This window comes from Dermacentor albipictus, chromosome 1, assembly GCF_038994185.2.
Source record: "Dermacentor albipictus isolate Rhodes 1998 colony chromosome 1, USDA_Dalb.pri_finalv2, whole genome shotgun sequence".
Taxonomy (NCBI): Eukaryota; Metazoa; Arthropoda; class Arachnida; order Ixodida; family Ixodidae; genus Dermacentor; species Dermacentor albipictus.
In genome coordinates this window covers 152,687,308-152,713,278 of record NC_091821.1, presented here as the reverse complement: position 1 = coordinate 152,713,278, position 25,971 = coordinate 152,687,308, and the positions used below count along the sequence as shown (strand labels likewise).

The window sequence follows — 25,971 nt, the reverse complement described above, 5'->3', positions numbered from 1 at the left end:
TCTGCAACCTCACAATGCAGCCTAGTATTTGCATTTTGGGACTTGACTAGGTAATGCTAACAAAGTTGTCGTATACACTTTTTCTCGCTACTGCTATAGGCTGCTCAGGAATTAAATGTTTTCTGAGATCCCCTATTCCTTCAACTTTTCGGGCGGGGCGTAACTGTGCATGTCAGCGATGCAACAGATTGATGTGTGCATGCGTGTTTTACATAGTAAAATATACTCTTGCTTGCGTGTTTCCTAGTGAAATTCAGGCTGTCAGTAGGATGGCCTTTCTTCTTTTAATTGCTAACATATAAACTTTCTTTTTCAGCGGTGTGCATATTGATGATTCACTTTTTGATCCAGGCCAACTTCGAATTCCTTCCTGAAAGTGTTGTTGTTGTACTCATTGGTAAGCACTCATCACAGTGATTGCTTCACACAAAACTTTACAAATTAAGGACAAAGCATGTACCAGCATTAGTCATTGCTCGTAATAGAAAAGCAGTACAGTCAATTATGCATGTGCATATTTATCACATTCCATTTGTGTTGCTTTACTCTGTGCCATTCTGCAAAAACAGCTGTGCAGGCTACTATTATTGTTCTACTAGGTGCTTAGTTACATGACTGCAAATGTAACTTTAAAGAGACATCACATTTCATGATGGTGTCACATGACATATTTCCTAACTAGCATCTGAATTGCATGTAAAACAAGCCTGAACTAGCGATATATAGTACAGTTTTCATCATCCTTCTTTCTTTCTTCTTCTTCTTCCTTTTTTTTTTTTTTTTTTTTTTTGCTAGGGCAGGAACGAGCATATTCGTTGCTGCTTACCATAATGTCACACATTGTGGTGAATGGAGGCCGTCGGCCATGAATTTTGTGAATGCATGGGCCGCTCATTCCTATCTGTTTAAAGTTATTTAATGCTGATAGCCATTCTACGTAATCGCAAGTGACTCTTTGCAGAGTTTCATTTGTTGGGGCTGTTGTCAAAAGCCCTTTGTTATTAATTTTAACAGTTCGTGAACTGCTCGCATTATCACCTGTGAGAGGTAGGATGCAATAGCATTTGGCGAATTCCATCATTCAATGATCTTCTACCAGGCACTGAAAAATCATTTCATGTCTTGCGTTGGTACTACTCCCTCTCTGCCTTAGTGGGACAAAGCATCTCACATTCTTCTGTCCTCGCCTTTTCCAAACAATGCATCTTCAATGACTGATTGAATCTGAAGTGGGCAGTGCATTGCTTTGGCATTTCAGCAGCCTGACATTTCCACGCTGCTTCCTCCTCACAAGGCCATCTCTTCACTGCAGCAGCAGGCAGCTCCTTCCTGACTGAGTGCCTTCTTGCGAGGCAACTGGTGCGATGCATATCGTGGACAGCTTCTATAGCTACAAGAGGGTGATGCATTTAATGGTGCGTGGAGCATGATGGAATCAGCTCTGTGACCTGCGAGCAAAGATAATGATACAGTTGGCTCATCATGATGGCATAATCCTCTAAGCACGCCTTACTCCTTTCCAGTAAAGGCATCCGGACCGCATGTGATCCGGTCGTTAATGCCTGCACCGTCTCTTTCTGTCTGGTGCTTTGTTCCTTCTCATGGGCTTTGACCCATTTTCTTCATCTTCCATGCACCTCCACCTCTTTCCCAGCTGTTTTATATGACAACTGATGACATTTAAGAGTGCTGAGTGCCCTTGAATAATCCAAATTATGCAATCACATTAAAGAACCCTTGTCCTTGGCTGAGTGTTTAGTTGCGAGAATAGTTCCGGTCTCCTAGAGACTACTACACAATATTTCCATTGAAGTGACGGAATAGCCGGAGCATGGTGTACCACTTGACACGCATTCTTCATGGAGGACTAGATCCTGTCGAAAACATCAGAACACTGTGCATGACAGTGAAAAGGCAGATTTCACTGTTTATGCAGCCAAATTCCTTGTGTGAGTTCTCACTAGGAACTTCAGTGAATGAGCAGTCTCTACACAGCTTAATATGGTGTCAACATGTTGTAATCACATGAATCTTTTGTGAAGTGTTTGTGTAAATGCACTTATCCAAGAAAGCATAGGCTACCACCATCACATCTCATTTGCTCTCAAAAGCGAAGGGTCTTGTTGTTGCCAAGAGGCGTCAGCTGTTCCATTCCGTAACACATAGTTATTGTTATTTTTGTTTGGTGATTTTTTTTCTTTTATTCGGAAGTCAGATGCAATACAGAATTCAGCATTATTTGTATGCGAAGACAAGGAAGGAAACAGGACAGGCGCTAATTCTCCATTGAAGTTAGTGCCCATCCTGTTTCCTTCCTTGTCTTTTCTTGCACTACCATATTCATAATGAATCATTACCAACTAGCCCAGTTGTCATTTCTGTTATCACACATCATACGTAGTGAGCAGGAACAGAAAACACATTCTTTAACATTCGTTTGTGCTATGGACCTGTTCTTACATTGTTACATAGTAGGCTCACTACAGCAACATCATTGAGATGAATTAATGAGTTGAACAGTTTGGTGACTTAAGTATAGTTCCCTGTAGAGTCCAGTGAGTTTCTGTTAAGCCAAGTTCTTATAAGATCAACAGATTTCTCAGTTCCTTTGCATTTCTCTTAAACAGAGCCTGCTGTAGTAGTGTGTCAAAGCAACAATTTTACTCAGCTACTTTCTTTATTTTACACTCAGTGTTCCCTAAGATCGCTGTTGCACTACAATTTTCTCTCTAAATAATCTAATTCGAACCTTACATGTAAGTGGCGCAATCTCTTTTTGCCCACCTATCTTAATGATCCAGACATTCTGACCATGAGGTGCAAGAACATGTTAAACGAAACCATTCATATACATGTATGTGCATGACCAGCTTATATGGCTGCAGTTAGCTCAATTCCCAACTGCAGCAACCACATTCCAATGGAATTTGAATGCAAAAAACACTTGTGTACTAATGTTTTGGTGCACATTAAAGAAACCCAGATGGTAATTAAATTTAGAAGCCATCCACTATGCCGTGCCCCTGTGTTGCTTTAGGATGTTAAACCATGTCAGTTACCTTATGATTTGCTGATAAACAGGTCAATGCGATTTGAGTGTTTTGTTAGTGTCAAAGAATTTACACGTGTTTATTTGTTCCCCTTTAACATTTAGGTGCCCTGATAGGCCTATTTTTGAAGTTAATCTCAAGTCAGCACCTTGGAAACTGGCAGGTAAGATGATCACTTGACCACCATATTTCCGCCCTACATATCGCTGTTTTTTATTTTAGATTCTATTCAGTAGACCCTTATTGATACGTTCCCTTTAGGTACATTTTCCTGGTGCCAACATTCGCAATCGAGAACACAAAGAATGATCCAATAAGTTACGCTCATTTTTTACCAGTTCATACGTTCCCGAGAAACATGATCTTTCAGGACCAATACGTCACCAAACTGCGATCGTGTGATATGTTTTCCGGCCGCTTTTTTTCTACCAACTGACTACTGGTGCACTTGAAAGCATATCATGTTCGCATATCTGCGAACACGAATGGAGTGCTCCCAATGCATTATCATAGTGGTATGAAAGATGGCATCACAGTGTATTCCATTCTCTGCTCGCTCAGCATAGTGTTTTTTGTTGCTCACTAGTAATGTTTGTACACATTCAAATGATGCATTCTTTGTCAACCTATGTTTGTCTTTGTTTTTGCCTTGTAAGATCTCCAGGTGCTGTATACTAGGATCATTCATTTAGGAGATACTTTCACTCTCACAAAACTAGGGTCGGATGCATCATTATCTACAAGCAATAATATTCCTGGCACAATGCTAAGCAGCTGTCTTATCGCAGTGTTAGGAAAGCTGTCGGCCGTGGATGCCAACACCTATGGTGCTAGTCATGCCAAATCTCTAGAAAGGGGAAGTGATCATCTGGGAATACCACCCCTGGTATATGCATATTATTACCTCGTTAAGTTGAAACTGCAGGATAGTGTTACATTGTTAAATCATGAAAAAATTTATGGTTTTCAATGAAACTAAAATTGGTAAATTAATGTTTGTTACATGGAAGATTTTGTTAAATAAAAAAACTCTGCATTTCATGAGAATCCACATGCTCGCATTATTGCTGGCTAGTTATACTCTGTGCATAGTACCTGTGACTTGGAAGGTGAGACTTGTACCATCATCTTTGCTTGCAAGAAGACTGGCTGCTCCCACACGGTGTTTTGTATAAATTTTCAGCTGTTTTAATTGTGCACATTGGTGTAATACTTTGCAGACACGATTGTCACTGCTTCATATGTATACCAGGTGGGAGAATTTAGATTATCGCATATTAGTTGGGAAAACAATTGCATGACAGCAGAAGTTTTCACAAGGAAGTGCCATGGGAAAATTCATCATTCTTGAGAGGGCATGTGCAAGATATATATACAAAAATTAGGTAGGTGACCAATCATCTCTGCAAACTTCATTATTTTATAGAAAACACACATTAGCAAGACTGAAGACACAATGACCAAAATAGTTGTTACAGCACACAAAAAGAAACGCATGCAAAATGCAACAAAAGCAATTGAGGGCTGGTGCAGTATCAGTACAGCAGTACAGAATCAGTCACAAACAACAAGTAAAATACAAATTTCAAAACATGGTCTAGGTAAGCTAGAAATGTGTTATAAGTGAACTTTTAAATAGCCCTGTATAAGGCGATTTTAAGGGTAGGCAGCTAGTTCCAGACGGATACAGAGTGTTTCAGCTCAGTCGTGCCAAAATTTTTAAAATCCATGTGCGTGTTAAGAGAATGCAACCAACTTAGTATTGTTCGCCTTCCTCTTGAAGACCTCAATGATTTTTACTCGGAGATTTGGTAATTCATTAACAATAATTAATCATCTTTAAAGCATTGATTTCAATGCAATGTATTCAATGTAGAACTTGTAGAGCCCCTATTGAGTAATATCCAAATAATTTCTTTCCGTGATGATAGCTGCTATGGTTATAATTTTTATGGGCTGCAAAGAAAGTATGTGAGACCATGTAACTAGATGCTTACATGCTGCAGCATTAGTGTCCTCAAACTTGCCACCAAGAAAGGATCAATGCTGCATGCAGACCAAAGGCAGGCAGCAATAAGAAATGATAGGCGATGGCCGCACACCTGTCATCTCTGATACATCACCATCTGCCACCAAAACCTCCTCACCCTTTATGCTGCCTGTCAACAAGAAAAGCACTGACAGAAGTTCAAGAATTGCCGCGCATCATATATCGCATGTCCCATAGCTTCAACCAACAAGATATCTCGGCAAAAGTGAAAACCTAGACCATTGTATTTGATGAATTTCTGTTCTTCGATCTGTGTGCCTTCGGTTTTTGTACAGCATCAGTCATTTGTTCATGGCATATTTGGGGGCACTAATGTCGCTGTGCATAAGCGGATAGTCATGTGGTACTATTTCCACTCTCGCGCGCTCTTTACAGCCTGGAAAAATTAAAACCACAGCAGTGATCACAAAGGAAAAAAATTTAGAATTTCTCACTAGGCATTGGAACTTTTACATTGATTATTTTGCATTTAAATCAATGCTTTAAAAGTTTGTTAATAAATTTTTGTAAATATTTACCTATGCTCATAGTAAAAAATACTTTGAGTTTCTAAAGAAGACCTCAAACAATACCAAGTAAGTTGCATTATTGAAACTCACATGGCGATTTTTTAAAGGTAAGCGTGACCTAGCTGAAACATCCTGTATAGCGGGGGAAGAAAAAAGGATTGTTTGCTATGGCCTTAAACTTAGTAATAGGCATCAGAAAAAAAAAAGGAAGCTTAGAAGAAGAGAGGTCATTAGTCCAATGTAGTATTTGCAGAACATTGTTTGCAAACTGACTTTTCACAATATTTGTTGTAGCAAACAAATCAGGCTTTCTGCATGGAGCCATTATGCCAGTGAGAAAAAGAGAGGTCATTAGTCCAATGTAGTATTTGCAGAACATTGTTTGCAAACTGACTTTTCACAATATTTGTTGTAGCAAACAAATCAGGCTTTCTGCATGGAGCCATTATGCCAGTGCAGTGTAGGCTTCAGCATGAAGGAATGGCTTTGCACCTACACGATATGCAGGGCCATATAGGTTGGAATAATCACACCTTTTTTTTTCAAGTTTTTGTTTCACACCTCCTATTGAAGGCACTCGAGCAGCTAGAGATGTAGTATGCAAAAGTGAACCTTTGCGAGCCAGCAGAACCACCACAGCAATAACGAACCTGCTGAAATGCAAAAGCCTTTTCCTCAAAATACCTTGTCCTCACAAATACATAAGATAACCTAGGTTATGTAAATCACATTTCGTCTGCATTCACATTCCAAGAAACTTGCCTCTATACCATGTCATGATGTCCAGGTATCGTATCATTTGCCCCAGTGAAAGTAGTAATTTTCAAATTCCATCATGTTGAAGAAGTTCTTTTGAAAACTTTTTTTGACACTAACCCTCCACATTTAAAACATATCTTTTGCAGAAAGAAGAGGCTCTCAGTCCAACTATGTTTTTTCTGGTTCTTCTGCCACCCATAATCTATGAATCTGGCTACAACCTACACAAGGTATACATTTAGCAACCTATAAATATGTTCAATGATGCCACAAACTATGTGCTGTAGTTGTGTGTACATGTAAGGAAAAAGCATCAAAAAACAATTTAGTGTGTGCGTGCGTGCGCGCACTGGTCACAGGTCGTACATCTCTGTGCTTAGAAAGAAATTCTAAAAACATACAGAAGCATGGAGTTTTATAAAATTAATTAATTACCAAATGTATGATATTGTTAAGCATTTAACCAGAGAGGAAGTTCTTAAAGTTTATCTTGGAAATAGTGTATTTAAGGAATTTGTTGTGGGCTTTTAATGAAAGTTTGTCTCAAGCTGCTCATTTTGCAGGGTGCTGTTCAAATCTGCTTACGTCAGAATATATATATATATATATATATATATATATATATATATATATATATATATATTGCATCTTGAGTTGTGTAACATTGGAAAACTAACTCGACTTGCTTTGCTCTCAAGAACATAGGTCAGCACAGGCACTCATGCTGATTTTTTTACATGTGTGTGTTTCTTTGGTAGAATAAAAGTGTATACCAGTGTGAGTGAGAGCCTGTGAGTGTAAATGGCCTAGGTGTGACTATGAGCCACTACTGGTTAATTTAAATGCTGGTGAATCTGTATGAATGAGATTGTGAGTGACTGCGTATAAAAGGAAATGCATGTCTAACCATCTGCGAATCTTTAGAAGCTACTCAGGAATAAGGTATTTTTGCAACAAGGCCTCTTATAATGTACAACTCACTTTATAGATATGTTCTGAAAGAAACAAGAATATGCAACTCATTAAGAGTTTTATTGTAGGCAGCTTGTGTTTGTACTCTGAATTCACTCATTGTGTTGCGCTGTCTAAAAATATCTAGCATTCCATAATGTGGATGCATTATAAATGGTTGCACTTGCCATTGGGAGTGGATATCAATGGAGTTATGTTCCTGTATATGCAGAGCTTCTATGAAAGCATAGGCAATGATCTGTGAGAGAAAAGAGTGCTTCACACAGGGTGGTTGGCACGAAACTTGTGCTGAATTAAAGATAATTTCCTATAACACGTCTTACTTTGCTTGTACTGCCTAGGTATGCTTTTGATGATTTCTCTCATTTATTGCAGGGTAACTTTTTCCAAAACATTGGCTCTATCCTGGTATTTTCTATTGTTGGCACAACCATCTCCGCACTGGTTATTGGGGGTGGTGTTTACTTGCTTGGCTTGGTGAGTTTGTGATTTCTTCAGAATTACCGTTACCTAAAATATGAAGCATATTGTCTCTCATCAACTGCCACTGTGCTATATTATTTGACATTTCAAATCCACCTACCATTTGGCATATATTGCCACCGATATGAGCATTCCCAGCAGGCATCAAGCATTCACCAAGATGCTTTTCCCCTTAGTATTAAGGTTGACTTTTGTTACAACGGACCCTGATAATCCAACAAAAAATGCCCGTTTTATCTGAAGTCCGTAATATCCGAAACTCCCCACTTCCGAAACGATTTTATTGTAAAGTGTGAGCGACGAAGGCCGAAAGTAAAAAAAACGTCACAGTTTTGCCAGAAAGGTGAAGCATCGATTGCGATAGCAAATTAAGCAAGATAAGCATGGCAGCAGCAGCAAGCGAATTGACCTTCGGGCTCTCTCTCGCTTGAACGCGAACACCAAAAGTACAGTGCATACGAAGTTACCGGCACTGGGCGCACTTTGTCCACATCGTAGATCACATTGAAGATGAGGCCCACGCGGGCGCGCACTTTGTTCACATCACAGATTGTTTTCAAGATACGGCAGCCACGCAGCCGCACCGTAAGCAGCAGCCGCCGGAGTGGAACCCCCCTCTCCCTTGCCTCCCCCGGTGCCTCGCGCGCATGAGAGCCGCGATCGTTGGCTGATCCTCGCAAGTCAGTTGTCAGCCCGTGTCGACACAACAAAAGCACGTTTTATACGCCTTATTTCGAAAAAAAAAAAATGATGCTAATTTTGACCACTGTAGTCGATAGCCCGTTGTAACGTGGTCCGTTGAAAGCGAATTTTGTTGCGTTAATAAAATGGGTAGAACAAACTAAGGCTGATATATGGTCCATTATGTCCGAAAGTCTGTTGTACGTGGGTCCGTTGCAGCGGGCGTAGGCTGTAATGAGTTACTCGATGTAACTCAATTAGGAACCGAAGTTTTTTTTTTTTCTATGTCACATTGAAAGGCTTGCTTAAAATTAAGGAATTGAAGGGATGGAATAATCTTGTTCTCAGAGCACCACATGTTTCTTTAAATGTGGCGAAAGTAATTCACTTTTTCAATATGTAGGTTTTTCTCATGATCAGTCATGAATGGTAACTCGTATAGTATCACAAAAAAGTTTACAAGCTTGACTAATCTTAAAAGGGACACTAAAGGCAGGTATGTATTAAGTTAAGCTAAATTGATAGATTTGTTTGTGCTCGGGAACCTCTAAGGCATCTAATTATCATGAACAAAGATTTAGTATTTGAGAAATTGAAATATATGCAGGACACATTGAAAAGTCCTGCTGGACATTCAAGTACTAGCTCAATGACAAAGGCATTCCTCATTGTAATTCTATCACTAGTACTCAACCACTTGTAATAGGAAGAACATTGTATTGCATTGTAAGATGAAATAAAACGCAACTTCTCCAGTTATATTTGATTTTTAGAAAAATAACTTGTTGACGTTACCCTTGGCAATGAAGCGGGCTCTTGAAAGGTTTTGTTTTCTCCATTCTGGAGCCACCCGAACTATTGCGTTTCAGCAGTTTCGTTATCGCTGTGTTGGTTTTGCTGGCTTGCGAAATTTGCACAAGCTCCAAGTAGGATATGATGTCGTGTCAATGTGATGTCGCAGCACTCCCGAACAGTCCACACAACTTAACCAAGAGCAGCTGCAGAGGCAAATCCTACGCTCTGTCTTGGCTTGGCTTCTCCATAGCCGCGCGTTAACGTTTTGTGCAGAAAATCGAAGTGCTGTCTGTCGGCCGCCCTTTTACTTCCCTATGGTAGTAAAGGGCGGTGATGGCGTATGCAACGTCACCACTTCTTCGCTCGGGGGCCATTGATTTAAATGGCACTAAAGGTACGCAGACCCTTCAGGCACAATTTTCTCGTAAACTAAGTCTTTTCTTGGCATGAAACAAGCACTGCAGGGTTTCTGGAATGGGATTTTAACAGTCCACATTCACTTAGTATTTGCTTTTAGTGTCCCTTTAAACAGGACTGTTAATCTGGATCTCAGTGGAGCAACATATTTAGACAATGGGGCTGTCAGTGTAGCCATAATATTATGTGCTGCTAAGTTACATTGTTTTACCTAGGAGAAACCCTTCATTTTCTGCCAATTAGACAGTTTCTGCTTAAATATAGATAAATCACAGCGTGGCATCTCACATTAATTTTGCCTCCTCATGAAAATTTTTGTTACTGGAAGGTCTGCATAGTTTTCAATATATAGTGCACTATTATTAATTTGACATTTGCTAATTAAATTTTTGGTTAATGTGAATTTCTATGAGCCAAAACTTGAATTATTTCAATCCTGAAATTGGCCCTCACTGGATAATGGGCCTCACTCATTTGGCGACTCTAATCATGACCCCAGTGGCTGCAGCCTACGTCTTGGTGGTGCTAGGAGACTGAAGGCATCAATGACACATTATCTCCCTCCAAAAATGTCCACCTTTGTCTTGCCCTTGAAAGATTTTCAAGCAAAAACAGCAATTTACAATGAATGGTTACCCTGTTTACTCGTTTCTAAAGCACATTTTGTCAAAGAAAATTAATCAGGAAATTCCCTGCACGCTGAAATCAAATACAAACTGCAGTCATGACATTGAAAACAGCCTACTGTTGGAACCAGCGTCATCACCATTGTCATTACAAGGTGGCAGCATAACAAGTTCTTGCATAGGATTCCAATGACAATGCGTCGCTTTCAGTGTTTGGTTGCAAAAGCTCATTCAAAAGATAAGGTATTATGTATACATGCTAAGTCGAAAATTGCATGCATTGCAGAATGAATTGGCAAAGTGGTTAGTTTAGTTGTGGGCCATCAAACCATTTGCAATTGTTACAAATTCGTTCAATAAATGTGGAATATAAAGCATGAAATGGATTGTATGAAGTGCAACATGATGTGATCCATAGGCAGAAATAAAGTACTGTATGAAACCGACAAGGATGAACATTAATTGTATGAAAGTAAAATTTGCTGGTTTTTATCTTTTTATGATTGTCAGAATTTAAAGCATGCTACAAAATATTAGTTGCACATTAGATTTTTACATTGTTTGGGAGCTCTTATGTCATTTTTATGATAGTTTTCAACTTTGAACACACAAAAACTGGTTGCACATTAGATTTGGGGGTGTGTTAGAATAGTGCAAATGCTGCCAAATGAAGTAGCAGTGTGTTCAGGCGTTTTTTCTGCCTCTTCCTTAATTTGGCCTGTCACATGAATCGATCAATTTCGTTGGCTGTGTCAAGGTCAAATTAATGAAAGTCGGCGGTACACATGTTAAGAAAGCATATCTCTTTATCTGCTTTTGTCACCACTCAGATTGCCAGTATAGGGTATTTAATTTAGAAAATACTAGCATTAATCATGATTACTGTCAAATGAAGCGCCCACGCATCATCAAATGCCCAATAATGCTTAATTCAGTTTGAAATTTATATATTGAAATGTGCAGCTCTTATAAAAGGCAGCTTGGTATTGAATGTTACACTGGAGTACAGACTAAGATACTGTATACAGCAGAACCTCCTTGATACGTTCCCGTTACGTACGTTTTCCCGGCACCTACGTTCGCAATCAAGAACACAAAAAATGACCTAATAGAGTAACACACTATTTTTCCGGTTCATGCGTTCCTGGAAAACACGATTTTTGGCATCAACGTTCAATATGTCGCCAAACTGCGATCGTATGATACGTTTTCCGGCCGTTAGATCCCATCTAAACAAGAAAATGCGCAAGGCGGGCGCGATCGAGAACAGTATATAGCTGCTTCCTTCACCGCAATACTCGCCCGCCCGTCTCACGTGAAAACGCCAGCACGCACTCATTTACTCATTTTGGCACCAGCTAATCTTCTCCAGGGTGGTCGCACGCGGCATTCACAGCTATCACCGCCAATCATATTGCGATTAGCATCTTCGCCTATCATGTTCTACAGCGCGTGGTGCCGTCAGAAGCGTAGCGCACGCTTTTAACAATCGATAACCGAAACACGCCGCCATTCCCTGCTGCAAACTGCGATCGTATACGTTTTCCGGCCGTTAGATCCCATATGAACAAGAAAAGGCGCGAGGCGCGCTCGATCGAAAATAGTACATAGCAGCCCGCCTCACGTGAAAACGACGGCGCGCACATCGCACGCCGCATTCACAGCTATCGCCGCGAAACGTTTTGCGATAAGCGTCTTCGCTTATCTCTTTTACAGCGCGTGGTGCGTAGTGCCATTGGTAGTGTACTGCACGCATTTAGTAGGTGATAATCCAAACGCGCCGCCATTCTCTGCTGCAGACGGCGCGATGTAGCCATCGCGTTTCGCTTCGGCGGCATCCGACGTTGCCCACAAGCTTGATTTCGTTTCGGTTTCCCGTCGCCCCCTTAAAACATCACGCAATAGGAAAACAAAACGCGTCTCGGGCCGCCGGAGCACCGCCAGTTCGACGCGCGTCGCCGTCTCGTGCCGCAACGATCCGCGCGTCGCTTCGCATTACGTAGATGTCAACAATAGTTGACATCTACAACAATAGTCAAAATTTTGACAATAGTCAGTTGACAACAATAGTGAACGTTTTTTTTTTAGTTACTCCATGTCGTACGTTTACCCGGTTAGTACGTTTTCTCACGCGTTTTTTTTTTTTTTCAAACTGTATGAAGAGGGTTCTACTGTATATCTTTTGTGGTAGGTTATAATACTAATTTATAAAACTAATAGAACTTAGTGCAAGCTGTAAGCAATAAGTTGCGCTGTCCTTGAAATATTAGTCATTGCAGTGAGCATTTGTCCCCCCCCCGGCGGGGATTTAATTTCTGGCTACTTCACAGGTCTTTCACAAGAAATGTTGCTGAGTGAAACTATGTCTCAAACAACATGCATGATCAACATGAATATATAGGAATGGATCTGTGTTATCATGGAAGTTTAATTACATACACCATGTTCTCTGTGCTCCAGGCTGATGTGGCCTACAGGTTGGACTTCACTGAAAGCTTTGCATTTGGCTCTCTTATTTCGGCTGTGGATCCTGTAGCAACCTTGGCTATCTTTCATGCTTTGGACATAGACCCAGTTCTCAACATGTTGGTATTTGGCGAGAGCATCCTTAATGATGCTGTCTCTATTGTACTTGCCACGTGAGTTATTCATGCCTTTATTTTGTACTGGCTTCTTTTAGAAAAATTTTCACCCAGCATTGGGCTGCTATAAACCACTGCCTGCCTTTATATTTGTGGCATTACAGAGTTTTAGAATAGGGGCCCCAAACATTTGGGGGGCCCCAAAGAAATAGCGTCGAGGCCACTGCGCATGCGCGAGACGCAAACTGCGTTTGGGCTTTGCGTCGGGCACGCTATTTCACTGATTTAGCGGGAGCCCCAAAAGTTGCCCCAAAAGACTTGCGTAAACAAACATGGCAGCACCCATTGAAGCAACGGCTCTAACCTAGGAGTAAACTGGGTTCGATTTGTGGTAATGCGTGAAGTTCGCAAGCTAGGAGAAGTGACTACAGTTATCGCTTTCTCTCAGCTAGCGTGTCATGAAGATTGATTCATGAGACGCCGCTGATTCCAAATTCGATTGTGGATTTTATGGCTCCTAGGCCTAACATGGCTTAGCTTGGCTGGTGACGGCACGTAAAGTTGGTTACTCAAAACTAAGGGCAACTAATTGTTTGCTGCTTACAGAATAACCTCTAAATTGTAATTAAATGCAAATACATGAAAGCCAAAATTACTATTCTTATCATAAAATGGTATATTTTGTTTAATTATTTCTAATAGCTTTTCTTTGATGCCTTAGTGGCGCTGTCAGTGCAAGATGCTATCCGCAAACGCAAAACCTTATTCTAAAACTCTTCACTCCTGCGTTCCCCAACGCTAACACCTGCAAAGCTCTTTGGGGCCCCAAACTATTGGGGCCCCTATTCTAAAACTCTCTATTGTTGGGTTCCCATTTTATCTAAGTGCATATAAAAGGAACCACATACACTTGTGTAATAGTATATGGGTGGATAGTATAATATACACACAATTAAAACTGGTTTCTTGGTTTCTACTCCTCTCAGGACCATTTTGGAGTCTGGAAGCCCAAGCATGGTTTCTCTGACAACAGGGCAACTTGTTTTACATGGTGTTCAACGCTTCTTTCTTGTTTTCTTCTGCTCTGCTGCTATTGGGGTGGCCTTTGCCTTAGCAGCAGCTCTGATATCCTTTTGCATATTGTGCAAGATCAATTCAATTTGTTCTTTCTACATTGCTGGCTATGAGCTTACTAAAATGGTATGTCATTGTAAAATGTGCGCTCTTTTGATGCTCATCTGTGTAAGAACCACAAGAAAAAAGGGCAGCCCTGTTTCAGGTGCATAAAAATTATTTGGCCTCAGTTTAAGGCCACTAATTGTTTCAAAATCTTTCTCTTTAATATTTCCACTCAGTTTGTGGGATGTGATATTAAGTGTCAGTATTCAGCAAGTGTATCCAGCAAGTGCCTCACTTTGTTGTAAAGGTTGCACACAGCACAGCTCACAATAGAACTGGGACAGACTTATTTCTTCATTATACAGGTCATTTTGTTGTAGAGGTGTTCGTTGTATAGGCAATCCACCGTAATAATGACAGCACTTTCTTACTTAAGTGATCCTCTAGACAGAAGCTCCAAGTGCTTTATTCCTTTATTTTTTGACGTGCTTGTTTGAAAGTCACTATAGTTTTGAAAAAAAATGGCATGTATACCTCCTTGATTGAATTTTTCCATTGTGCACCTGCTAAAATATATAGACCTACGCAAGAATCCCTCCCTTGAATTTGGAATGATGTTGGTGTTTGTGTATGCTCCTTATGGGCTTGCAGAAGGCATACACCTATCAGGTAAGGCCCATGCCATTTTACGCAGAAGCATAAAACTGTTCACTTTGTGGATACAAAAGCTGTAAATGACTAATCAAGAATTTTTGCCTTGTGCTTAAAGTGATTCACAGGATAACTGTTTGCATGCACTCACAAGAGATTTTTTATTCATGGTTACGAAGTCAGCATTAGGCTGCACAAATACGGCCAGGTGTCATAGCACATTTGAATAAATGTAGACAAACGCTGCAGGTTTTTAAGAGCCTGTCCATGTTATGAATAATAATAATACAGTAAAAGCTTGTTAATTCGAATTCTGCGGGGATGCTACAAAATTCGAACTAATGAAAGTCAGAAAAGAAAAAGATGCTTGGTTAAGGCGTGTACATAGTCCGACGTAGCGTGAGTGCGCGCGCACACACGCTATGTTAGGTTTGCGAGAACAACGTATATAGTTCGAAGCACTGGTGCAGCCAACGTAACCGGACGCGGCCAATGCGGCCCGACCCACCCGCCGTCGAGATGGCTGTTGCTCCATCCATGAGTTCATCACGCCAACCCACGATGCATGGCGCGGGAAAAAAAAGGTGTCCACGCTGCTTCGCCGACAGTTCTATGGGTAGCAGTTCAAAGCGGCGCGCGAGTTGGGGATCATTCTGCGCATGTTCCGAAGAGAACAGCTGACGACTCGCGTGTCGAAATTTCCGGGGGACGGCATTTCGGCTAGCACAGCACAAGCGCCGTAGCGTGAATGGCCGCACGTGACGCGCGCCACAGGAACAAGAGCTGCACTCTAAAATACTCTCTAGAGATGCATCACAACCTGCTGCGATGTTGGTGTCCATTCTACTTTCATAGATGCACCGGCTGCACGCTGCCGAGTTCCACTATATGCATAGGTGGTGTCCAAACATATCCCAGCGATTCTTTCCTTTGAGTAATAGCCGCAAATGTCAAAGGCTATGCTTTTTGGTGCTGCGAGCGCCAATAAACGTCATGGCTGCCGTGTTATAGACATTACTTGGTGCCGCTTCTCGGCAGAACATATCGTTGATAAAGAGCGTAGCCTTCAAGATGTGACATGAAAAAAAAGAAAGAAAAAAAAATGTAGTTTTGCCCAAAAGGTGAAGCATTGATTGCGAGAGCAAATGCGCAGACAGCGATATGAAGTAAGGATAGTACTTTTATCGGCCGTATCAACTTGTAAACATTCACTTGCCAATTAAAAAACTAAGCATAGTGTCAGCACGCACAGCAAACATGAACACATCACACCTGATTACTACTGACACTCGCTGTCAAAACGCTGGTGTGAGGAAACGCGGCAACAGCAGCAAGCGAAGTGACATTCGTGCTGTCTATCGCTTCAATGCAAAGTGAGCGCCGAGAGTACACAGCACGCACAAAGCTACGAGACGCCTACACAACTAGATTCTGCCCCACGGTGGTACATAGCACCATGCTCTGTCCCCAAAGCAGATCGCTCTGTGGCGATGTCGCAGATGGAACAGGACTGCTTGTTGGCCTAATTGGTGCTTGCTAAAAGACATATTTCTTTGGGTTTTTTTTGCCGCAAGTTAAAGCACACACAAAAGGAAGACACATAAAGACAACACGGGTGGCACTTCCAACTGGTTTAATTTGGGCTGTGACCCATGAATATATATATACACGCATGCGCAGGCTGTTTGCAAATCTACGATACCCAGCAGTTAAACAATCTTGTTTCCGATTTTAGAGCATGATAGATATATCGCTAATGCAATTTGAACATTTATTTTTTGTATAGTAAGCTTCCATTAGCTCACATGCTGTTCGATTTCTGCTTCTGCCAAGAATCCTAATCTAAGAAAAACTTGATTTGCTCACAAACCAGTTGGAAGTGCCGCCCGTGTTGTCTTTATGTGTCTTCCTTTTGTGTGTGTTTTAACTGGCGGCAAAAAAAACAAACAAATCTTTTAGTCACAGCTGGAGCCGGAGAGGATGCCCTCCTCCCTGGCACCTCGCAACGTTGAGTGCCTCACGTGCGAGAGAAGATGCCGCGCTTCCTCTTCACATTCGTTCCTTTCGTACAGGGGAGATTGAGCCGCGATTGTCGGCTCCCCTTGCACGCTTTCACTAGCACATACGTCGCAGGGCGCGCGGCGATGCTGATGCCGATGGCAGAAATGCACTTGAAGTGACCATGTACTAATTGCTATCGCAATGAAGAAAGAAATAACAAGTGCAGCGCCACAGTCACATTTTTATCTTGAAGGCCTTGAGAGAGGGAAAGAACCGAACTGCAACAGACGGCCGCAGATGGAAAGAGCAAAGCTGCACAGCTATGATCGTCACCAACGTGCTCCCGCGGATCAGCATTCTCCCGATCTACGATGGCGCAGAGTTCGAATTATCGGTGGCGGTTCGGATTTCAGTGTGAATTAGCGGGATGCGTTACATATTGCTTTCAATATGTTAGAAGGACCGCCGCGGCTACTTCAAATTATCCGAAATTTTGAATTAACGAGTTGTGAATTAACGCTCTAGCTTTTACTGTAACACACCTTATGGCCATTAATAATCTGTTACATGTTCACTGCCACATCTAAGCAAAAAATACTCCTAAGATGTATATTTTTGGATTTCTGGGAAGTCTTGCTGAGGTTGAGAGAATGGTATTATTTGTTTTTTGTAGTGTTAATATGGCGAGCTTGTAAATTGCTATAACTACAAACAAGTTTGACCCAACAACCATGAATTAGAAAATTCCTTTGTGCACTGAGTAATACAAAATAGATGGTCTTCTTTTTTTTACGTTAAAACAGTTGTGTACTTTTATCGAGGTGTGAACACATGAGAGGGGCTAGCTAAAATGTGCTTCCTGTTGGTTACTGAACTGGGCTTCTCATTTTATTGAGTGAAAAAGATCATTTTGTTCTTTTAAAAAATAAAAAAATGTTTTTTGGAATTAACATTATTGCTATTTTAGTTTTCTCACTCATTCAGGACTCATTTTCTTCAGTGCAACCTGCATTTTGCATGCACTGTTGCATTAGACTGACACTTATATAGCAAGGACATGACTGTCAATAGCTTTCATATCTTCTTTCTTTTTACCAGTAGTGTGGTGCTTATTGTGAATGCCAGTATTTGCTGTTAGAATGTGATGGCATACCATACACATTTCATGTTAATACTTGTAGCTACATATTTAATCAAAAAACAACTTTACTTATTGTTGCATTTACGTCGGCCTTATGTGCCACTATTTTGTTGGATATTGCATCATAATCGTGGTTATTTTTTTCTTTATTTTTTTGTCTTCCCTGAAGTCAGCTCTACACTTTTGATGCTTAAGCCTCTGTGTGCTCTAGAGTTGGTCACCACAGTATGTTCTTTTAGTGCATCGATGTTTTCTTTGTGGACAGCCTTCACGAACTTCCTTCTGTTTCTCTCCCATGGTGACAAAGGTATCATGGCGATACTCTTCAATGGTGTCGTCATGTCTCATTACACCCACTTCAATTTGTCTTCAGTGACTCAGATTACAATGCAACAAACACTGCGGACTATTTCACTTATTGCTGGTGAGCCTTTCTTTTGACTCAGTTAAACATTTGTTTGCAGTGCGTGCATGTTAACTTACTGTGTGCTCGTTATTATTATTATATTGTGAGTAGTAGAATAGGCAGAAAGTTTTCATTCTTCCAGGTGGGGGGGAGGGGTTACGGCCAGCTTTCTGAACACCCCCCCCACACACAAACACACACACACACACATGTATATTCTTTGCACTTGAAGAAACTTCGTGGAAAATTGGTCACTGAAGTGACGGCCTTGTATGAGAATTTACAAGACCTCATAGTAGGAGACAGTTCAATTTCTCAGCCTGAGGCCTCTCCCACTACCAAGAATCTGGCGTTCCATGGTGGTGTAACCTTTCTGCGTGTAATAGTCGTATACTTTGCTATCGCTAATACTAATTTGCTTTTCTGGTGGAACTGCAGCCTCTCTCTTTTTTTTTTCTTTTTCTGTGAGTTCGAGTAGAAGCGCCGCTGCGCATGACTGCTGTTAATTGTGATTTCAAGTAAATCCGACCTGGCCTCATTTCGGTTACTGAGTGAACTATACAGGGTGCACCAACTATCACGCACCACGACTTTAAAAAAGAGCAGTTGCATTACTCGAAGAAAACCTATTGCATATTGTTTCCATTACGATGGAGTAGCTACAAGCAATTATTTCGTTACTGAGATTTAATTTGGTAATTGCAATTAATTATCTAGCACACGAAGTACAGTCCTAATTATCAAAGTGTCAATGAGGCATTTGTAGGCACCTCCAAATGACATCTAACTGCGGTGCTTTCAGCTACATACTAACTGCATGCAATTTTTTCCAACTGGCAAAGAAACCTCACGAAATATGAAAAATACCACGTGACTGCCCGCCCATGCGCATCATAAAGCAGCGCCCTCAAATAAGCTGATTAAAAGCGACTGCATTGCCTGTCGCAAACCCGAAGAGACAGCGGCTTCGCAGCTATTCCTTCCTCTCGTTTCTATGTCACACTTATTATCCATTTGTCAAGGTCGACTGACCACATTGATAACAAAAGCCCCTTGATAACGTGGCCAAAGCACCGCTGTGACCACACATGAAATTCAAAAAGCAATGGAATAGACATAGAATGTTGGAAAATCCCGGCTCTGCTTGCACCGCGCGCAGCTATATTTCGTGCCAGAAACTTGCTCCAGACCAAAGCCAAATTAAAGTGATTATTTTTTCATGAGAGCGTATACATGCTGCAAAAATAGGTTTGTGGCAAAAAATAAAGTGAAATAACCAGACCGGGAAGCGACCCACTTGTAGAAAAAAGGCAAAGCTGATGCATTCATGAAAGTAAATATACCACTCCCAAATGAGTCGAATTGGCAATCCTGCACAAAAAAAGAAAAACATCAGATTTCAGTGGGCCCTTATTACCTATGAATTCATAAGCGCCGTTGAACGCCAGCGGCTGCCTAGAGGACGTGTTCGAATAGGTCTCCTTCTGCAGCTACACAGTACTGAGTCCACTTTATTACATCTTCAGTGGCTTTCTTGATGACCGAAGCTGGAATTCTATGGCAAATATCAGTTATACTTGCCTTGAGATAATCTGATGTCCGTCTCGATCATTTAAGCATGGTCTTTCACAAAACCATAAAGAAAGAAATCGAGTGCAGAGAGGTGAGGTGACCTAGCCGGCCAATTTACAGGCTCCTGCCTTCCAACCTATTGCGCATGAAAAGTCGCATCCAGCCAGTTTCGGGCTCGGCTGCTGCTGTGTGCTGTGTCCCATCTTGTTGATACCACAGAAGTGGTAGACATGATAGCGGGACTTTGCTGAGAAACTCATCCACGCAACGCTGTCCAGACAGTGTGTGATCGAAGAAGATGGGACCAATTATAGCACCGGCATAAATTTAGCACCACACATTGAACAACCACTGGTACTGCTGCCAATTGCGCTTTACCCAGCGAGGATTGCAGTCACTCCAATAGTGTGCATTACGCAAATTTATCTGTGTGTTTCTGCGAAAATTGGCTTCATCTGTGCACATAATGTTGCTCAAAAAGTCCAGTCACTCATCGGCTTTTGTGAGGACCCACTTCGAGGAATTTAGATGATTCTACAGGTCACTATCTTCCAAGCATTGGTGCTGGTTAAGGTGGTACGGGTGAAAGGCCATCACTTAGAACCCTTCAAACTGATCGCTTGGAAATTGGTACATAGTTGGCCACGTCTTACACACTAGCATGAGGATTTGAGGCCGTGCGTAGGCTAGGACTCAAAGATGGCATCCTCCGTTGCTGTTTCTTGAAGCTGCTGGTTTCTCTCAGGTTTTCATAATTTCTGATGATAGTCGATGCGTTTGGTCTACCACCACACTTCCATGACCGACATATATTTGCGGGCTTCCTCATGTTGCCATTTGCAGCATCCAAGGCAAGGATAATTTTAACATTCTGCTCATGAGAGAAAGACATGGAGACTGGGACTAAACACAACGCACCTTTAAACATTTGTACTTGACAATTTGTTGTCAATTCACTTTTGTGGTAATAGGTCTCGTGGCAAAACGAAAAAAAAAAAAAAAAAAAAAAATGTCCATGCACTTCGTCTACGCTAAGACAACAGCTATCGCAGCTCGTTTCCAACTAATGCCAAATGTGACATGTTACTTCGGCCGGGGCGCGGAAAATAAGGCACTAGCTCGATTACGATGTTTTTCTTTATTTCCTTTATTTCGTTCTCGCTAACTCAGAGGGAGCCTGTTTGAGGGTGCTGCTTTATGATTCGAGTGGGAGAACAGTCACATGGTATTCTCCATATTTCATGGCAGTTATTTATCAGTCGGAAAAAATTAGTACACAATTAGTACATTGCTGAAAATACTGCAGTGAGGTGTTCCTTGGGTGTGCTTATAAAAGCCTCATTGGCACTTTGATAATTACGATAGTATGTCTTGAGTTAGATGATTAATTAGAATCATGAAATTAAAGCTCAGTAACAAAAACATTACTGGCAGCTACTCCACTGCACTGGAAACAATATGCACTAGGTTTTCCTCGAGTAAGGTATTGCTGTTCTTTTAAATCTTGGTGCATGACAGTTAATTGGTGCACTTTGTATATATTTATGACATCTGCATGCAAGTGACGATGTTTCCATTGCTAATAATTGTTGTAAATTATTAGAAGTGTTTATTTTTTTCCTGAGTCATCAGCATCACTTACTGAAAAGAGAAGCAATACTGAGACGCATATCATTCACATGCATTTCACACGCTGTTGTTGAAAGACTCTGCTAAAGGGGTCACTGAAGTCTACAGGTTTTTTTTTCAGGGTAAAAAAAAAACACGCAAACCAATTTGAAGCGAAGTGAACATACATATTCATTATTCATATTCATATTCATTAACAGCTCCTGGCACACAAACAAATATAGAGGAACAGGCAGCCGTACTAGGGGAACATTTTTCTAATGTTTCAAGTTTCTCACACTACACTCAATCGTTCCTGAAACACAAACATACAACCGAAAAACAAAAACTTCCTACATGTGGCTGTACAAATGAGCCCTATAATACATTAATCACATTTCACGAAATCCAAAAAGTACTGTCCGCTGGTAAACAGACGGCACCCGGCCCTGATGAAATACACTACGAAATGCTGGCTCACCTCTCAGACGCTGCTGTGAACGCACTTTTACAATTCTTCAACAAAATATGGGTATCTGGAAACATACCGGAGGCTTGGAAAAAAGCCATGATTTTGCCGTTTCTGAAGCCTGCTAAGCCGTCAACCAGCCCTGGCAGTTACAAGCCTATAGCTCTCACAAGTTGTCTTGCAAAATCATTCGAAAGTATCCTGAACATTAGGCTGATGTTGACTCTTGAATCACGTGAACTCCTTGACATCCATCAGTGTGGATTTTAAAAAACGTATTCAACAGCTGATCATCTCGTCCGCCTAGAAAATACAGTCTGAGAAGCATTCGTACACAAGCAACACTGTTTAGCAGTCTTTTGCAATATCGATAAGGCTTACGATACCACCTTGAGGTTTGGTATTCTCCGCGACCTAGCAAAACTTGGTATTTGTGGCAGGATGCTGAACTGCCTGAAAGATTTCGTGTACGCCTGGGTGCAACCCTTTCGAAGAAATTCGTCCAGGAGAATGGAGTGTTGCAGGGTTGTATTTTAAGTACGACACTTTTCATAGTAAAAATGAACTCCATAGCAAAAATCGTTCCTAGGTCCATTATGTATTCTGTATATGTCGATGACCTTCAAATAGCATGCACATTCTCCAGTTTACCAACATGCGAGAGACAGATACAACTTGCATTGAATAAACTCGCGATCTGGGCAGACAAAAATGGGTTTAAGTTTTCACCCCAAAAAACAGTTGCTGTCCTCTTCTCACTCAAAAGAGGCCTGCAGGCTGACCCCACCCTACACCTAAATGAAACCGTACTTCCAGTAAAGAATGAACAAAAATATTTAGGTATAACTTTTGATAAAAAGCTCACATTCCTATCGCACATAACCACTCTCAAAAAAAAAAGCTTCCCAGTCACTAAATATACTCAAAGTACTGTCATATAAACATTGGGAGTCTGATAGAACATGCCTTCTACACATTTACCATTATTTGGTATGTTCCTCCTTAGATTATGGCTGCATAGTGTATGGTTCAGCAAGACCGACATACCTAAAAAAATTAGACCCAGTACATAATTGAGGCTTGCGTATTTCATGCGGTGCATACCGAACGTCCCCTATAACCAGCCTTTACGTAGAAACAAACAAACCCCCACTGGAAACTAGAAGAGCCGCTCTAACCTGTGCATATATTCTTAAAGTACAATCTCTACCAAAACACATTTGCTATCCCCTTGTAACAGAATGCCCTTCACGGGTAATTATCAACAACAAACCACAAACTACAAGACCACTGCTCCTGCGATTTAAAGAGATCTGTCGTAATCTTGGCATAGTGGACACATTACCTGGCATTACCCACATATAAAATCCATTACCCCCATGGTTCATCTTTCCGACAGCTTGCGTTCTCACTTTAACACAGTTCCGTAAAGCACAAACTCCACCACAACACGTAATTCAGGAATTCCTGGCATTAGAAGAAAAATACAGCAGTTTCACAGACTTATATACTGATGGTTCGAAAATGAATGAACATTTTGGAAGTGCAGTTGTACAAGGAAACTGGGAAGAAACAGTAAGACTTCCGCAGTACACATCCATTTTCACTGCTGAATGTTACGCCGTTTCCATAGCCATAGAGAAAATAGTAAAGGAGAACCTCGCAAATAGTGTTATATACACAGACTCCCTAAGTGCACTCAGAGCTCTTCATGCCAGAAATGCAGTCACGCCATTATTAGGAGACATTATACACAATTTAATAAAAGCCACCACACAAGGACTGAACATTAAATTATGCTGGGTTCCGAGCCACCTCAGAATTAGTGGCAATGAGAGAGCAGATGCATGCGCGGCACAAGCCCAGCACAAACAAGTCACAAAAATAAAGATACCGCCTAACGACTGCATGAAGTTAATACATTATAAACTAACGAGAAAATGGCAGTCTGCTTGGAAAAATGAAGTAAATAAAAAATTACACTTGTTAAAACCCATGTTAGGCAAATGGAAATCTTGCACACACCAGGAACGTTTCAAAAAAGGGATTCTATGCCGTCTTCACATAGGACATACACACCTAACACACAACTTCATTTTAACAAAGCAAGACGAACCCCAATGTGAATTATGTGAAGATGAACTAACAGTAAACCACCTCTTATTTTCATGCAGAAAACTGAGGAAAAAGTTTTTACCATATTTTACAATGAACACATTCCTTTTCACCCAGCTTTGTTTTTAGGAGCAAATGCGCTTGTTGATGTATCATGTGTTTTTAGCTTTTAAAAGAATCAGGTGTTCTCACAAAACTTTAAAACCTCGCAAAGTGCTTAACTACACATTACAGAACACCTCGTCTGCCTTCTCTTTTCTGAGAAGAAGGCCGAGGTCTTTAGCTAATTTGTTGGGACCTTCCAGGCTCTTGCCCAGACAAGGACTCACTGAGGTGTCCCAACATTTTAAAGAATCTATACCTAGTGTTTGGCGCATGATAGCCTTAGCGGCTTATGTGCCATTAAACTCAACTCAGCTCAACTCATTCTCCGGGCATAGGCTATCCATATGTTTAAAAATAATTGTTAATTGACTACTTGCTTTTCTTTCAAAAATATAACAAACTTTGTCCTGTGTGTATATTTAAATATATTGTGTATGTGCATGGTGTTTACAGTGGAAATTTAAAACAGTGTTGAAGTGAGAGAATATGGATGAGGCAGCCACCGCTGGTGCTTCTAATGCACTTGTCCTCCTATTGTCAGGATTTGCAGAAGTAAAGGGAAAGTATGAATTAAAATCTAGGCACATCCGCACCAACAATGATGCAGTAAGCCATTAGCCAAAACAAAATTTTAAATGAAAAGGTTGAGGCAAGTCATAAGAAACCTCAAATTATGTGGGTGACAAAATTCTGGTAATGACACTTTAGGTGAGAGGGGGTAGGCTTCGATATCGCTGAGGCGGAGGGGGGGGCTCGAGCCTCGGAGCCCCCCCCCCTGTACTCAGTGCCTATGAGTAGTAGTAGAGCTCTTGTAGTAGCAGTAGTATAGTAGTATTCTATTTGTCTTATTGGCTGTGTGGTGTGACAACTTCCCATTTTAATTAGAAACGTTAAACTTCCTTTTTATTGCAGAACGTACAACACAACATAGTAATTCTAAGTTTCGATTTGTGTGTGTGTATATACATATATATATATATATATATATATATATATATATATATATATATATATATATATATATATATATACAGGGTGTTTCAGCGAACACTTTCAAACTTTTTTAAAGGTTGCCTGTTGCAGATAGCTCAATTCTAGTTTATGAGCCAGTCTACTAGATATGCCACATAACTTGTGGCATATTTTAGAGATATGCAAATGCCACTTAGCTGGGCAGCACCAAGGTAATGTTGTTTTCCGTCGCTTGGAGCTAGTCAGACTATTTTGTTTATTTTGTCTAATTACATAATTTGTTATTATTAGTTAATCAACTTCATTAAAAATTAAGCCTTAAGAAAAGCTTGTGAAATGCAAAAAAAGTGGCGCAATTTTTGTTTCGTGGCCTTTCTTTCAGGCGTGGAAAAAATTTTTATGGGGCATGTATTGAGCAACAGAAAGTGGGATCAGGAGTTTCTCAGGATGGTCTACAATTTTCTCATTTACACTTTTGCTCAGAATATAATGTTTAATAAATTTGCTAATTAATAACTAATTATTTGATTAGGCAAAGTACAATTTATAATCTGGCTTGCTCAAAGCGATGGCAAGCAACATTACCTTTTCTACACGGCACTTGCATGTCTTTAAATTGTGGCACAAGTTACATGGAACACATGTTCTATGAGTGAGAAGAATAAGCAGATCCAAGGGGCGTGATTTTTTGGGAGTCAACCATACGAAAAGCATAGGGGAACTGAACTGTTATGTTTGATTGAAATGTAGAAATAATAACATAAAGTTAAGTGAAAGTGGACAAAATGGTACCTTGTTGCAGGTGGGGACCGAATCCTCATCTTTCACACTCTCTCTCTGCTTTAGCAAAAATATATAGTTTCAGTTGCAATATATGTTCCAGGCCTC

General features: G+C 40.8%; 1 protein-coding gene across 1 annotated transcript in view; it reads left to right on the top strand.

Annotated features, from left to right (window-relative positions):
* Nhe1 (Na[+]/H[+] hydrogen exchanger 1) overlaps positions 1-25,971 on the top strand; it is a 55,001-nt gene that overhangs the window by 3,663 nt on the left and 25,367 nt on the right. The window contains exons 3-10 of the mRNA XM_065433309.1: positions 317-397; positions 3,155-3,213; positions 6,515-6,598; positions 7,716-7,817; positions 12,803-12,981; positions 13,911-14,049; positions 14,607-14,712; positions 18,144-18,260. Coding sequence (XP_065289381.1) covers positions 317-397; positions 3,155-3,213; positions 6,515-6,598; positions 7,716-7,817; positions 12,803-12,981; positions 13,911-14,049; positions 14,607-14,712; positions 18,144-18,260 — 867 coding nt within the window. The remainder of the gene's footprint in view (positions 1-316; positions 398-3,154; positions 3,214-6,514; positions 6,599-7,715; positions 7,818-12,802; positions 12,982-13,910; positions 14,050-14,606; positions 14,713-18,143; positions 18,261-25,971) is intronic.